At 47.1% G+C, this 14,680-nt stretch overlaps 1 protein-coding gene across 1 annotated transcript in view; it reads left to right on the top strand.

Moving 5' to 3' along the window:
- The window catches only part of LOC139548464 (dynein heavy chain domain-containing protein 1), a 43,327-nt gene that overhangs the window by 1,551 nt on the left and 27,096 nt on the right, over positions 1 to 14,680 (top strand). Inside the window, exons 5-26 of the mRNA XM_071358171.1 lie at positions 116 to 272; positions 464 to 715; positions 926 to 1,069; positions 1,258 to 1,390; positions 1,570 to 1,805; positions 1,935 to 2,178; positions 2,436 to 2,593; positions 2,712 to 2,837; positions 3,005 to 3,281; positions 3,369 to 3,496; positions 7,468 to 7,666; positions 8,214 to 8,305; positions 8,425 to 8,653; positions 8,833 to 8,958; positions 9,180 to 9,277; positions 9,388 to 9,999; positions 10,069 to 10,909; positions 11,006 to 11,382; positions 11,467 to 12,700; positions 12,851 to 12,980; positions 13,077 to 13,269; positions 14,346 to 14,628. Coding sequence (XP_071214272.1) covers positions 116 to 272; positions 464 to 715; positions 926 to 1,069; positions 1,258 to 1,390; positions 1,570 to 1,805; positions 1,935 to 2,178; positions 2,436 to 2,593; positions 2,712 to 2,837; positions 3,005 to 3,281; positions 3,369 to 3,496; positions 7,468 to 7,666; positions 8,214 to 8,305; positions 8,425 to 8,653; positions 8,833 to 8,958; positions 9,180 to 9,277; positions 9,388 to 9,999; positions 10,069 to 10,909; positions 11,006 to 11,382; positions 11,467 to 12,700; positions 12,851 to 12,980; positions 13,077 to 13,269; positions 14,346 to 14,628 — 6,269 coding nt within the window. The remainder of the gene's footprint in view (positions 1 to 115; positions 273 to 463; positions 716 to 925; positions 1,070 to 1,257; positions 1,391 to 1,569; positions 1,806 to 1,934; positions 2,179 to 2,435; positions 2,594 to 2,711; positions 2,838 to 3,004; positions 3,282 to 3,368; positions 3,497 to 7,467; positions 7,667 to 8,213; positions 8,306 to 8,424; positions 8,654 to 8,832; positions 8,959 to 9,179; positions 9,278 to 9,387; positions 10,000 to 10,068; positions 10,910 to 11,005; positions 11,383 to 11,466; positions 12,701 to 12,850; positions 12,981 to 13,076; positions 13,270 to 14,345; positions 14,629 to 14,680) is intronic.

Here is a 14,680-nt window from a genome sequence, read left to right as displayed (position 1 = left end):
TCACATGCACATGGGGCCTTATTGTTCATTTTGGTCCATGATTAACATTGAAATTGTTTTTTTATTGATGTTGAAATGCACACAGTGTTAAATACTTTTTTGTTGCTGTTTTCAGACTGATTGAAGAACTGAAAGGGGTTCACTGGTTGCCACAGGATGATTGCAAGACCTACACCCTTCTGGACTTCCAGAATGCCCTCATGAAAAAGAACCAGGAGTGCCGCAGGCTTCTTGAGATATTCTTGCAGTATCGTGCTCTCATCCTCAACATGGTTTGTAACTACTATTCTTATCCTTAGACAGAGGAACGTAAATTGACTGCTAGGCCTGACACAGCCAAGAGCTTGGCCTGTTGGCCTCCATCCCTCTCTCTAATGTGTGTTTGTGTGTGGATATCAGAGGGGTTGGGTACAGCAGAAGACACATTTCCATCTCATATAGATTAATAAAGACTTTCTTCCAGGTCCAGGAGGACAGCTATGGGGCTCACCAGGAGCTGCAGTTACGTGTTGAACGCTCCCAGCTTAACCAGCGCAGCCAGCCCCTGTACCTCCAGCTGGCTCATCTGAGGGACCTGAGGAAGGAGCTGGGCCGGGCAGAGAACGTCCTGCAGCAGCTGGGAAATATGGCCGCTCTGGCCGATCAGATGATCGTGCAGGGTATCGTCACAATCACCCACCGAGAGGTCACTTCTTTCCTCAACAACGTCATGAAGGTGAAGAGAAAGAAGAGCATGAAATAACACAATGGTTGCATCCCAAATGGCACCGTTTTCCATATATAGTGCACTACCTTTGACTAGGGCCCATAGTACAAGTAGTGGACCATGTAGGGAATATGGTGCCATTTGGGACATGCATCATCATGTTAATGAAAGGTTTGCTGGTAATGGTATTGATATTTTTGATTCCATGATTCTCGATAGAGAGTGCAGCCACAGCAGGGGAGTCTGTTCCAAGCAGAGCTGATATTCGGAGCAGACGGTCAGCCGACTCTGTTCCCACCCATGCACTTGTTCCAGGAGGTGCTGCGAGGGGCACTGCTGTCAGTCGCAAACTCTGCCCTTCAGGTGAGATCATTAAATTAACCACACACTGAAGGACGGGCTCTGGTCAAACGTGGTGCACTATATAGGGAATAGGGTGCCATTTGGGATGCAGACATTCAATTAGGTCAAGGTTGTGATTAACTCAGCACAGAATTCCCAGTTGTGTGTCCCAGCGAGTCTTGCATACTAATGTGATTTTGCTCTTGTAGGTATTTGACACTTGTAGTTACTGTCTTGATGCCAAGGAGAGTGTGTCTGCCAGCACCTCCCTCATCAGTGCTGCTCAGGAGCTAAGCCCTGACCTGAGCCTGGCCTGTACCAGTGGAACTAATTGTATCACAGGTAATGCTGAACAGGACAGGAGATTATCTTATCTTCCCAATTGTACCACAGTCCAGGGCTTACCCAGGAAAAATGTCTAATTCATGGTAAACAGAAGTTGAAGCACAAAAACAAAAAACAGGCAGAGATATACATTTTCTTACGCTCATCGCCTGTGTTTGTATGTGCATGGTTCTCAGCTTTTGGGGAGAAGGACAGTGAGCCGACTGGTGTCAGCAGCTTCTCCTCCAAGCGGGAGCCTCATTGTGTTCTATCAGCTCCCAGGTTGGTGCTGCCCAAGCTGACCCCTCTGATGGTCCAGGGCCAGAGGCTGAGAGGGCAGTACTACCCCCTGTCCAGTAAACAGCTGGAATGGCAGCTCAGCCTGAACGCTGGGGCTAAGGAGGTCCAGAGAGAGCAAGCCAGGATCACACAGGTCATTCACACGTTTTGCCATTCATCTGAATGGATCCCTAAAAAGCTTTACAACGATGCACTCGCTATCCTTTCATCATGTTTGGTTTCTGAATAATGGATTGTTTGTTGATTCTCCCTTGACCCTCAGGAGGCTGGGCTTGAGATCCAGCAGCTGTGTGAGGGACTCTCCTGGTTGGTTGACATTCATCTGTTTACGAGCCAATGGAGTCCAGCTTCTCTGGAGACCATGAGGGGCATGCCTGCCTTACACTACGAGGAGCACATTCAGAAGGTGCGCTTCTGGACTGACAGGGTGCGCACAGTGCCCCCCTCTCTCACTACCTCCAACAAGCTGCTCATCGTCACCTGCTCCCACATCCAGGAGAAGATAGGTGTGTGGGTGTGGTTGTTTGTGGGTGTGCTGGTGTTTTTTGGTTGCATATGCTGCGTGACTTTGGGCCAACTTAGTTACTACATGTGTGTGATGTGCGTACGAGTGTGTGACAGTGTTTTACTGGTATGACTGGGGACCTTTTGTAGTCTTGTTATGATTGTGCGGCCCTGTACATCGGCCCTAGTCAAATTAGTGCCCTGAATAGGGTGCCATTTGGGAAGAATCCTGAATGTGTGGTTTTGTTTCTCCACGCAGGGCCTCTGTTGAACTCAATAGAGGAGGATGTGTTGACTCTGTTGAATGAGGAGCTGAAGCTGCGCTCAGAGAACTTGATATTAGAACTGAAGAGAGCTGTGGAAGGTCTTAGGGTCGAACCCACAGATTTCAACGATTTCACCCACTATGCCAGCATGGTATTGCCTACACATGCACCTTTCTGTAGTTATTGCTGTGCATAGTCATCTAATCATTATTTGCTTCCTTTAATCAATACTGTATATTTTATCGACCCCATTCGACTTCTTCCCTCAGGTGAAACGCTGTGCGAAAATGTCTGATGACATGCAACATCAACTGGAGTACCTACACTCTCTCCAGGAAACCGTTCGAACCAACTACAGACAGATGACACCAGATGAGCTGTTATTGGAGGAACAGGTTTTAAACACATAGCTTTTGATATGTCTGAATCATTTCCTTGTACCTATTTTGAGTCATCACAAGAAGAGCTACCTACAGATATTGTTGTTTTTATTGCTTTATTCACATAGATATCGCAGTGCATTTCCAAATGTGTGTTTATCCACCCCTCCCCCCGTATTTAGATGCTGGACCTGTGGGACATTTTTGTTCCTCTCCTGAAGCAGGGAGCAGATAAAGTGTGCCAGCGTCTTCCCTCCATGGCTGACACCCTGGACAACACCTTTTCCTCCCTGGCCCACGACCTGGACGAGATGGTGACCAAAGCCACCTCTGGACCATATCTGGACCCCACTCAGAATGCTGCTCAGATGCTTAACAAGCTCAAGATCATGTGCAGACAGGTGTATGCTGTCTCTGCTCGCCTGACAGAGCTCAGCAGGACAAGTAAAAGTCTCAGAGGTGAGATGAGAGAGGGACTGAAGGATGGTGCCTGCCTTGTGTTTACATCGCTCCTTCCTCACTCTCTTATCTGTGTTCCCTCTGTAGGAAACCCTCTGGATTTGACTTTTGTAACAGCAGCCAAGCAGAAGATGGAAGCTCGCAAAGGACTGTGGGAGCTGATGACTGTATCCACCTCCCAGATCCAAGAGTGGAGGCTGCTGCTCTTCAGCAAGGTGTCTGTCTGGTTGCTCTATTCTAATAGTGTCTAGGTTGATTAACAACATACTAATAATAAGTGACAGCAGGAACCTAGTATGCTTATTGAATTAGAAAATGGCGCCGATAGATAGGGCAGCCGTGCTTCTAGCCCCTAGGCAACTTTGCAGTATTTAGTTATTTCTTATTACATACAGCCGGGAAGAGCTTTTGCATATCAGAGTGGCGGTAACTCACCAGTATTACCAGCATTATGACCAGGAATACGACTCTCTCGAATCGGATCCTTTGTTCGTACCCCCCTACGGCAATTGAACTGATTCCAGAGGCTGATCCAAAACACAGCTGGCGGAGAAGAGGTATTCGGAGTGGACTTATAGTCCACACTGCTTCCGAGTATATTACTCGCTAAAGTTCAGTCCCTGGATAATAAAGTTGACGAGCTCAGGGCGAAGATTTCCTTCCAGAGAGACATCAGGGATTGTAACATACTATTTCACGGAAACACGGCTCTCTCGGGATATACTGTCTATGAGTCCGTCCAGCCAGTTGGGTTCTCAGTTCATCGCGCAGACAGGAATAAATATCTCTCCGGGAAGAAGAAGGGCGGAGGTGTATGTTTCATGATTAACTACTCATGGTGTGATTGTGATAACATACATGAACTCAAGTCCTTTTGTTCACCCAACCTAGAATACCTCACAATCAAATGCCGACCATATTACCTCCCAAGAGAATTCTCTTTGGTTATAGTCACAGCTGTGTATATTCCCCCTCAAGCCGTTACCACAACGGCCCTCAAATAACTTCACTGGACTTTATGCAAAATGGAAACCACATATCCTCGGGCCTCATTTAATTGTAGCATGGGATTTTTAACATAGCAAATTTGAGGAAAACGCTACCAAAGTTCAATCAACACATTGACTGTAGTACTCGCGCTACTAAAACACTCGACTACTGCTACTCCAACTTCCGGGATGCCTACAAGGCCCTCCCCCGCCCTCCCTTCGGCAAATCTGATCACGACTCCATTTTGCTCCTCCCTTCCTATAGGCAGAAACTCAAACAGGAAGTACTCATGCTAAGGACTATTCAACGCTGGTCTGACCAATCGGAATCCACGCTTCAAGATTGTTTTCATCACGCTGACTGGGATATGTTCCGGGTAGCCTAAGAGAATAACATTTGACGAATACACTGATACGGTGACTAAGTTAAACAGGAAGTGTATAGGAGATGTTGTACCCACTGTTACTTTTAAAACCTACCCGAACCAGAAACCGTGGATAGATGATAGCATTTGCGCAAAACTGAAAGTGCGAACCACAGCATTTATCCATTGCAAGGTGACTGGGAATATTGCAGAATACAAACAGTGTAGTTATTTCCTTTGTAAGGCAATCAAACAGGCAAAACATCAGTATAGAGACAAAGTGGAGTTGTAATTCAACAGCTTAGACATGAGATGTATGTTGCAGGGTATACAGACAATCACGGACTACAGAGGGAAAACCAGCCACGTCGCAGACACCGATGTCTTGCTTTCGGACAAGCTAAACACCTTCTTCACCCGCTTTGAGGATAACACCGATATGGCCCACTACCAAGGACTGTGGGCTCTCCTCCTCTGTGACCGACATGAGTAAGACATTTAATCGTGTTAACCCTGCAAGGCTGCCGGTCCAGACGGCATCCCTAGCCGTGTCCTCAGAGCATGCACAGACCAGCTGGCAGTCTGCTGTCCCCACATGCTTCAAGATGGACACAATTATTCCTGTACCCAAGAAAGCAAAGGTAACTGAACTAAATTACTATTGCCCCATAGCACTCACTTCTGTCATCATGAAGTGCTTTGAGAGACTAGTCAAGGATCATATCACCTCTATCTTACTTAACACCGTATACCCACTTCAATTTTCTTACCACCTCAATAGATCGACAGATGATGCAATTGCCATCGCACTGCACACTGCCCTATCCCATCTGGACACGAAGAATACCTATGTAAGAATGCTTTTCATTGACTACTCAGCATTCAACACCATAGTACCCTCCAAGATCATCATTAAGCTTGAGGCCCTGGGTCTGAACCCCGCCCTGTGCAACTGGGTCCTGGACTTCTTGACGGGCTGCCCCCCCAGGTGGTGAAGGTAGGAAACAACACTTCCCCTTCACTGATCCTCAACACTGGGGCCCCACAAGGGTGCCTGCTCAGCCCCCTCCTGCACTCCCTGTTCACCCATGACTGCCTGGCCAAGCATGCCTCCAACTCAATCATCAAGTTTGCAGATGACAAAACAGTAGTAGGCTTGATTACCAACAATGACGAGACAGCCTACAGGGAGGAGGTGAGGGCCCTAGGAGTGTGGTGCCAGGAAAATAACCTTCCACTCAAAGTCAATAAAACTAAGGAGATGATCGTGGACTTCAGGAAACAGCAGAGGGAGCACCTCCCTATCCACATCGACGGGACCGCAGTGGAGAAGGTGGAAAGCTTCAAGTTCCTCGGTGTACACATCACTGACAAACTGAAATGGTCCCCCCACACTGTGTGGCGAAGAAGGTGCAACAGCGCCTCTTCAACCTCAGGAGGCTGAAGAAATTTGGCTTGGCAACTAAACCCTCAAACTTTTACAGATGCACAATTAAGAGCATCCTGTCAGGCTGTATCACCGCCTGGTAATGGCAACTGCACTGCCCGCAACCGCAGGGCTCTCCAGTGGGTGGTGCGGTCTGTCCAACGCATCACCGGGGGCAAACTACATGCCCTACAGGACACCTACAGCACCCGATGTCACAGGAAGGCCAAAAAGATCATCAAGGACAACAACCACCGAGGACTTGAGTTCATGTATTTTATCACAATCCTGGATCTCTGTAACAGACAGTTTGTCAGGTTCTTGAAAGTCTGTCACACAATGTCACATTTTCTGGACTTTCCTGGGTGTTGGCAAAAGCAACATGGCTGTCTCCATCTGAACATTCTACTTCCTCCTCACACACACAGTCAGCCAGAGATTTTGTTAATGTCAGAGTCAGTCAATATCATGTCAAGTCCCTCGAGGCGTGATGGTAACTAGGCTGTTCATATCATCTTCTGGACATTCAACTTCCTCTATATCCATACCACACAGATGTCTTGGCAGGGCTTCTGTAGTGTCAGTGTCACTCAATAGCATCTCCATGGCAACATGGCTGGTCATGTAATCTGGGTATTATACTTCCTAATCCAACAGTCCATGTCACAATGTGTAATTATACAGCTCGTACCTTGCTTGGTTTGCTCCTCCTCTGCCCTGTTGTGCAGGCTGCTTCCTCCTTTATCCCCAAGCAATCTCTGGCTTAACGATTCCCAGTCTTGCCTAGCTGGGGCAGGAAGTCCATATAAGGCTTGGGGATGGAGCCAGCTACCTGCAAGATATCTCTCCTCAATTACCACCCCCCTCACCTCTCCCTGCAGTCTGCCATAACAGACTTGCAATCACTGGCCACTTTAATAGTGGAACACTAGTCACTTTAATAGTGTTTACATATTTTGCATTGCTCATCTCATATGCATATACTGTATTCTATTCTACTGTATCTTACTCTATGTCACTCTGACATTGCTCGTCCAAATATTTATATATTCTTAATTCCATTCCTTCACTTTAGTTTTGCGTGTATTGTTGTGAAATTGTTAGATATTACGTGTTTGATATTACTGCACTGTTGGAGCTAGAAACACAAGCATTTCGCTACACCCACAATAACATCTGCTAAACACGTGTATGTGACCAATAAAATTTGATTTGAATCTGATATGGGAAAGACTAATATTTTCACCTACTGTTGATTTGATGTTAATGTGAGTCTACTTGCAAGAATTGTGATATGTGTTAGTTTTTTCCTACTAAACTTAGCTGAATGCACTGACTGTAATTAGATCTGAATAAGAGCATCTGCTAAATGACAAAAATGTAAAAATATAAATGTTTGGTGTCAGTTTGTTGTGTCGAGAGCCCAGGAGAAGGTGGATGAGTGGCTGCAGCAGGCAGTATCCCTGGCCAGGACCATCCCTTCCCGAGATGCTGTGCTGCAGGAGACCCTGGAGATCCTTGAGCGTTTCAACCAGCAGCTCCCTGTGCTGGCCAAACTCAGCAGCCCCACACTCAAACACAAACACTGGAGGAACATCTTCAAAGGTTAGACCAGTGCTTCTGTAGTAGTGTGGTGTAGTAACAAATCCACACCTCGGGACCCATGGGACCTCGCAGTTGTGATATGAGTGACTCAAACATTACAACAAAATCAATGGACAAAACAATCTAGCTAAACATTACCAGACATGGGCTAGTTGATCAACTGGACATTGCTGGCAAGTTATCAATAGCTCTCTAGGGTCTGAAATGACTGACATGACAAGAGGAAAACTACCCAATGTCGAAATTGTACTTTCAAGAGTAACTTTTCAAAAGTAACTTTCAAGAGTAAGTCAGAAGCTCAACAGAGTTCCTGAATTTGAAAAGCCTCACTGAGTCAACATGGGTCAGCATCCCTGTGGAACGCTTTCAACACCTTATAGTGTACATTCAGTGTAGCGCATTACTTTTGACCAAAGCCCTAAAGGCTCTGGTCAAAACTGGTGCTATTTGAGACACAGCCATGACTGGTTATTTGAATAGCAATCATCTTTGCAACATGATTTACATGAGTTCATGATACATACCACACTCCTGTCTCCTCTTCTAGGTATGGGGTTACTTTATGCACCAGAGTGGAACCTCACTGTAGCTGACCTGATGTCCAAGAAGCTGAGAGAGCACCAGAATAAAATCAGCAAGGTGAGAACAGAAAATCCATTTAGCACATTCAAAAGAAGGGCACTATATAGGGAATAGGGTGCCATTTGGGATGCAGTCTTACTCAGGGTAACTTAACTCTCTCTGTGGGACTTTGCCAGATTTGCCAGGAGGCTAAGGCAGAGGCGGACATGGAGCAGGCCTTCAGGAAGCTTCAGAGACGCTGGGAGGGGGCACTGTTCCGACTGGCCAAGTTCATTGTTACTGTGTGGCAGGAAGATAAACCACAGCTTGGTGCCACACGGAGAAAGAAGCCCACTAATGGCCTGGTCTCAAACTACCAAACCCCCAAACAGCACTCTCGTGACAGTGGCACCTTCACCATCATTGGTGAGATTGAACGGGGAGAAAGGAGTGTTTTTTTGTGTTAATAATAAGTAAAATTTCTGAGACCACCTTTTTATATTATATTTTCTAATTTAAATCTCCTTTGGTTCAGATATGTTTAACATGTTGTCATTGTTGCTGTTAAAAGTAGTAAGTAAAGTTGTATTGATTTCTTACTGTAGGTCTGGAGACACTCCTGGCTCAGACACAGGACAGTGTAATGACTCTGTCCAACATGCTGCTCTCTCCTCACGTTGCTGAGTTCAGGCCGGAGGTGGAACACTGGGTGCAGCTGTTGCAAGAACTGGGTAATGTAAACTAGGCTACACCCCCAAATTGGCAAAGTGCACTACTTTTGACCAGACCCATAGTGATCAAAAAGCTTGGGTAGATAGATCTTTCTTTACATAAATATGACTGTTTTCAAGACCATACTGTTTTCAACAATGTCCTCCTATTGTGACGTCTTTATACTACTTTTTATCAACTGTGATTTGCTTCCATATGTTCCTCTACTTGCAATATGTAGAGGAACTGCTTGATTTCTTTGAAAGGTACCAGCAGAAGTGGGTCTTCCTTAGCAAAATGTTCTACGAGACAACGGTCAGTGTTCAGAAGGCAGAACTGGTGAGTTCAGGGTCTCTTATGCCTCTGCCACAACTGCCACAATTATAGATTGTTTTGGAGGGTGATGCAGGATAACTAAATGATAATGTTGTCTTTGTCTTTGACCACAGTTGAACAAGTTCCTTCCTGTGGATAAGACCTTCAAGGAGATTATCCAAACTACACTAAGGGACCCCCACGTGCTGAACATAGTGCGGCTCAGGAAGACAACAGAGTTGACTTGCTGCTTCCATGGACACAGCCTCCGTGTTCTCCTCATAGAGGGTCTGTCCACCATGGAGGGTATCTCCAACCAGCTGCTGTACCTCCTGGGCTCACCCCGCGGGGAGTTCCCTCGCCTCTGCTTCCTGAGCGATGGGGAGGTGATCAAACTCCTCTCTCTGCACCCCACACCCTCTGCTCTGCTCCCTCTGGTGCGTAAGTGTTTTCGAGGGGTGCGCTGGCTGGAGGTGGACAGCAAAACTGACATGCCCTCTGATGTGACAGATCTGAGCAGTGGCTTGGATCTCTCTGACACCCAGATGTGTGTACGGGGGGTGTATGGTAGTGTCAGGGAGCACGTGCCCTTCCTCTGCCCTCTGGAGCCAAACCTCAACCCCCTGGTGTGGCTATGTCTCCTGGAGCTGCAGCTTCAACAGGCCATGATGCAGCTCATGAAGCAGTGTGCTGTGGCACGACAACAGTTCGAGCGGTTGGAACCGGACCCGGAATGGGAGAAGAACGTTGGGGACTCCCCGTCACCTGATCCGTTTCGCTACACCAGCCCATCAAGCTTCCTCAGAAAGGAAGAGGGTAAAGAAGCAAAAGGAGTGAACGATTTGCCTTCTATGTGGAGTATACTCTCTGACTACCCACTGCAATGCCTGTTAGTGGCTGAAGAGGCTTTATGGTGCAGTGAAGTTCGGAAGGCTTACAAGGCCTCAGCTCCGGTCAAGTGGCCCCGCATCAAGGCACAAAATGCTTCCAAACTCCAGAGCTTGTGCCAAGCCATACAAGACGGCATCACGGGTGATATTGACAAATCAATGACCACCCAGCGCATGGTGACAGTGCTGCATGCTCTGGTGTTACTCACCATGAACCACTCGCAACAGTTATCTAGGCTCATGGAGGTAAAGTGTGACCTCGAGTCGTCTTTCGAGTGGCAGAGTTTGATGAAGTACCATCTGATTACAGACACTCAGAATGAGTCAACAACACAAGAGGGACACCATGATTTGTGCTATGTTGAAATCTTGGGCACCCAGCTGCCCTATGGTTACGAATACCTTGGCCCAGAGCACTGGATATTAGTAAACACCCCCTCCACAGATAGAGCAATACTGGGTATCCTCTTGGCTCTGACCAGCTACAGGTGTGGCTTTGTAAGTGGACCTTGCATGTCTGGAAAGAGGAAGACTGTGGTTCAGTTAGGAAGAGCACTGGGACGTCAGGTCATCTCCTTACAGTGTTGTGTCAATACGAGTCCCTCTGTCGTCCAGCAGATGCTGTTTGGGGCCCTTCAGACCGGGGCCTGGCTGGTGCTGGACTGTGTAGACCTGATGACCCAGGGAGCACTTTCCCAACTAGGGCAGCATCTTTCAGACATTCACCAATCCCTGTCCATCCTGCAGAGAAATACTCAGCAGAAAGGCTTTGAGACCCACACCAAGCCTTTATCTAGTTTCTCCTACCCAAACGGAGATGGTACAGTTTCACCAAGAGACAGCCATGGCGACATTTGGAAAGAGTGCAGAAAGTCTAATGAGCTTGAGTGCCAGATGTCTTTTTCTGGGAAAAACATATTTGCCAAACTGAGCTATGGCTGTGTAATCATTTCATCACGAGGATACACAACAGAGGTCCCAGAGAATCTGCGAGTGGCGACCAGGCCCATTTCGTTGGCCCACCCTGACTACAGGATCATCACAGAGGTCATGCTAGTCTCCCTGGGCTTCTCAGATGCTGTGTCTATAAGTCGACGGCTGATCTCCCTCTTTAGCCTGGCCAAAGACTCTCTCTGTCTCCCTGATTCTGTCAGTGGTGAGCAGACATCCTGGATGGTTCTTCTCAGAAATGTCATTGCTGCCTCTGGGACACATCTCCGCAGCAACAGCCGGCTGGATGTGCATATGGAGAAAGTGTTGAGGGAGGAACCTGACGCTCCTAGGCTTCCTCTGGATGGGATCCTCAAACCCCCTGAGACAGAGGGAGGAGACAAATGTCCCCAGTCTACCCACTACAAGCGTGCCAACCAGTCTGCTGCCCTCATGCAAGCTGTGTTGGAGGAGCAGGCTGTTGTCTACAGTGTTTTGTCAGTCCTACTATCGGCTATCGTTGAGCAGAAGAAAGCCTCACAGTTCCGCACCATATTTGAAGAGATCTTTCCAGTGGCGCGTTCTCACCCTATTCTCCAACAGTACATTGAGGAGGAAGGGGAACAGAACATTCTGAAGACAGCAGTTACAGAGGAGCTGCAACAAACGGGGTTCCATGCTGATACCAAAGTGCTGCGCAATGCACTCACCCTCCATCAGGCTATGAAGCTCTCCAGAGCAGTTCTTCTGGTTGGCCCTGCTGGGAGTGGAAAGACAACCTGCTACCGTGCCCTGGCCGGAGCACTGCGTAGACTGGCAGCTAGGGCAGAGGAGGCCGAATTTGATGAGGATCTCACCTGTGAAGGAGATGGTATGGAAACTGATTACCAGTCCTCTACTTCAAACTGGAGCTCTGTTGACACCGTGGTCTTATTCCCCAATGCCTTGTCCCACGAGGAGCTCTTTGGGGGCTGCTATGAACAGCAGGGGTCCTGGTGGGATGGTGCTTTTACAAAAGTACTGAGAGACTCAGAGCGGCATGACTTGTCAACCACCACCACCTCTAAAAAGAAGAAGGGGGGTCAGACGAGGAAGGGGAAGTGGCTGGTGATGGATGGAGAGCCGCTGGGGCAGCCTGGTTGGTTGGACTCCTTCAGCACCCTCTGCAATCCTGACGATCCCTTCCTGTGCCTCTCCTCAGGAGAGAAGGTTCGGCCATCCCACGAGGAGCTGAAACTATTGGCAGAGGTCACAGACCTGGGAGATGCAGCCCCTTCTGCAGTGACCCGCTGCAACCTGGTGTATCTCTCTGGGAAGGACCTGTGGAAGGCTGTGTGGAAGGTCGAAATGGACGCTCTCTACAGAGAGCACAGTCTGGATCAGGGGACCCTGAAGATGTGGAACCGTTTGGCTGAGGACCTTTTCTCCAGCACACTCACTTTCATTAGGCACAAGGCCCTCACACCTGTCATGGACAGCGAGGGAAATGGATCCAGTAAATTCAGTAAAGGCATCACTTACGGACTGCAAGAAGTGAATTCATTCATTAGGATTCTACATGCCCTCCTGGAGCAGTTTGGGAAAGGACGGGGGTTAAAAGCTACACCAAGGATGACAGACAAAAGAGGTGTTGTAAATAGCAGCATACTATGTTCATGAATATAAATGATCAGAGTACAAATAACCATAAACTGTACAGTGCATGTTCATATTATGATTTCTTAGTTTATTTTTGTCACATATTAACAGCTAGTTGCCTCTCTCCTAATGCTGTAAGAAATGAACCCAGTTGGAGCTCACCCGACATGCACAGATGCCCTGATCCCTTCAACTCAGCAAGAGATTCAAGCCAGGAACCTCTTTCTAGTGGCTTATATCTGGGGCTTTGGCGGACACCTGCATCCCAGGTCAGACACTGTTATTCTGTTTTATTTTCAGTCAAGTCTTATAATCTCACAACTGTACAGGGCTTGATAATACAAAATATGATTTCTATATTTCAGACACTGGCCCCAGTTTGACCTGCTAGCTCGTGAGGCGCTATTTGAGAGCCGGTACAGAGTGGAGGTTCCCTCAGAGGGGATGGTCTTTGAACACTTTTTTAACCTGAGTGAGGGGATGATGGGAGACACTAGCAACCCCATCAACTGTTCCAGGAGCAAGAGCCCACAGATGGTCTACACAACTGTCCCCCAGGTTAGCCCCCCAATCTTCCAACTGTCAAAATGTGTGGTTTTACTGATTTTATTGTATCTAGGGGTTGGAACCAAAATTATTTTGTAATTGTTTCGTTCTGAACAGAACATTATGTTCCACTTTCTTTCTGTTCCTTTTTAAACCTCAGAAATATTTTTTTTTTTACATTTAACTCGACATTAAATTACTTCACCAATCACTTCGGATAGAGCAGCTTGCAATGGAGCGGGCAAAAGCTATAGCTATTTGCATGCATTCAACAGACAAGTATAGGGCGCGAGATGCAATTTAAATTTTGCCGGTGAGGAGAAAGTGAGAGAGGGTGGAGGAGGAGGCTTGCTTTGAAGCGCTGGGCATCTTGTTGTTATGACATGCATTATCTGAATTAGGCCCACAGAATTATGCCTACGGAGGACCAGCTTCTATGAAGGAACATTTAATGTTTTTGAACTTCAGAGAGTTGTTTTAACGTTGGACCAAAACTAGCTAGCTAGCTAACAAGCTTGTGTGTGCAGAGTGCCACCAGAATTTAAATAAAAACACATCTTACCTTTTTGTAGTTAATAAATCCACTGTGAAACATGATAACTATAGCGTCCTTTAATAGCATTGAAAAAGTTAATCCATTCTTCTCTAATTAAAAATCTCTCATCCTAATTTCTGTATCAAGCTTGTAACGTCAGTAGTAGGCTAGTAGACTACGCTTCGGAAGGGGAGGGGCAGATAGCCTACACGCACACATAGTGGCTAAAATTTTCATCTGGCAGGCAGGCAGGCAGACACTGGAATAAGAGTGAAGGCTTTGCATAGGAACTTTGTTGTGTTTTTTGTGTGAATGGGAAAAAAATCCCCGGAACGTAAAATAACGTAATTAACCGGTTCCCATGCTTTTAAAATAATGCTTCTGTTCCAGAACAGTATAGATCACTTTCGTTCCCGGTTTTGATTCTGTTCCTCGAAAAATGTCATTATTTTCCAGTTGTCGGTTCTATTCCCTTAACCGGTTCCATTCCCTGAGTTTGATATGAATACAATGTCTATTTTCATATACATCCATGCTGTCCTTATTCACTCAGTATGAGAAATATGCCTACCTGCTGGACCTGATGTTGGAGGCCAAACAGCCAGCGATGCTGGTAGGAGAGGCAGGCTCAGGGAAGACCATGCTGTGTCATTCTCTATTAAGTCAGGACAGGGCACACATCCGCCTGCCTGCCAGCCCACGCCTGAGATCCACTGACCTGCGCAACGTGCTGGAGAGCATGGGTTGCCAGAAGACCCGGCTAGGAACCATGGGTACTATGATCAAACAGCCTGGACTGCTCCTGTTTGTGGATGACCTCCATGAAGCTCCCTGTGGTGAGTTAGTAGGAACCCTGCATTTGTGAATGAGTATTTTTTAATTTGTGAA

This window comes from Salvelinus alpinus, chromosome 21, assembly GCF_045679555.1.
Source record: "Salvelinus alpinus chromosome 21, SLU_Salpinus.1, whole genome shotgun sequence".
NCBI lineage: Eukaryota > Metazoa > Chordata > Actinopteri > Salmoniformes > Salmonidae > Salvelinus > Salvelinus alpinus.
The sequence above is the reverse complement of the archived record's forward strand: the minus strand, read 5'-3'. Positions and strand labels throughout refer to the sequence as shown.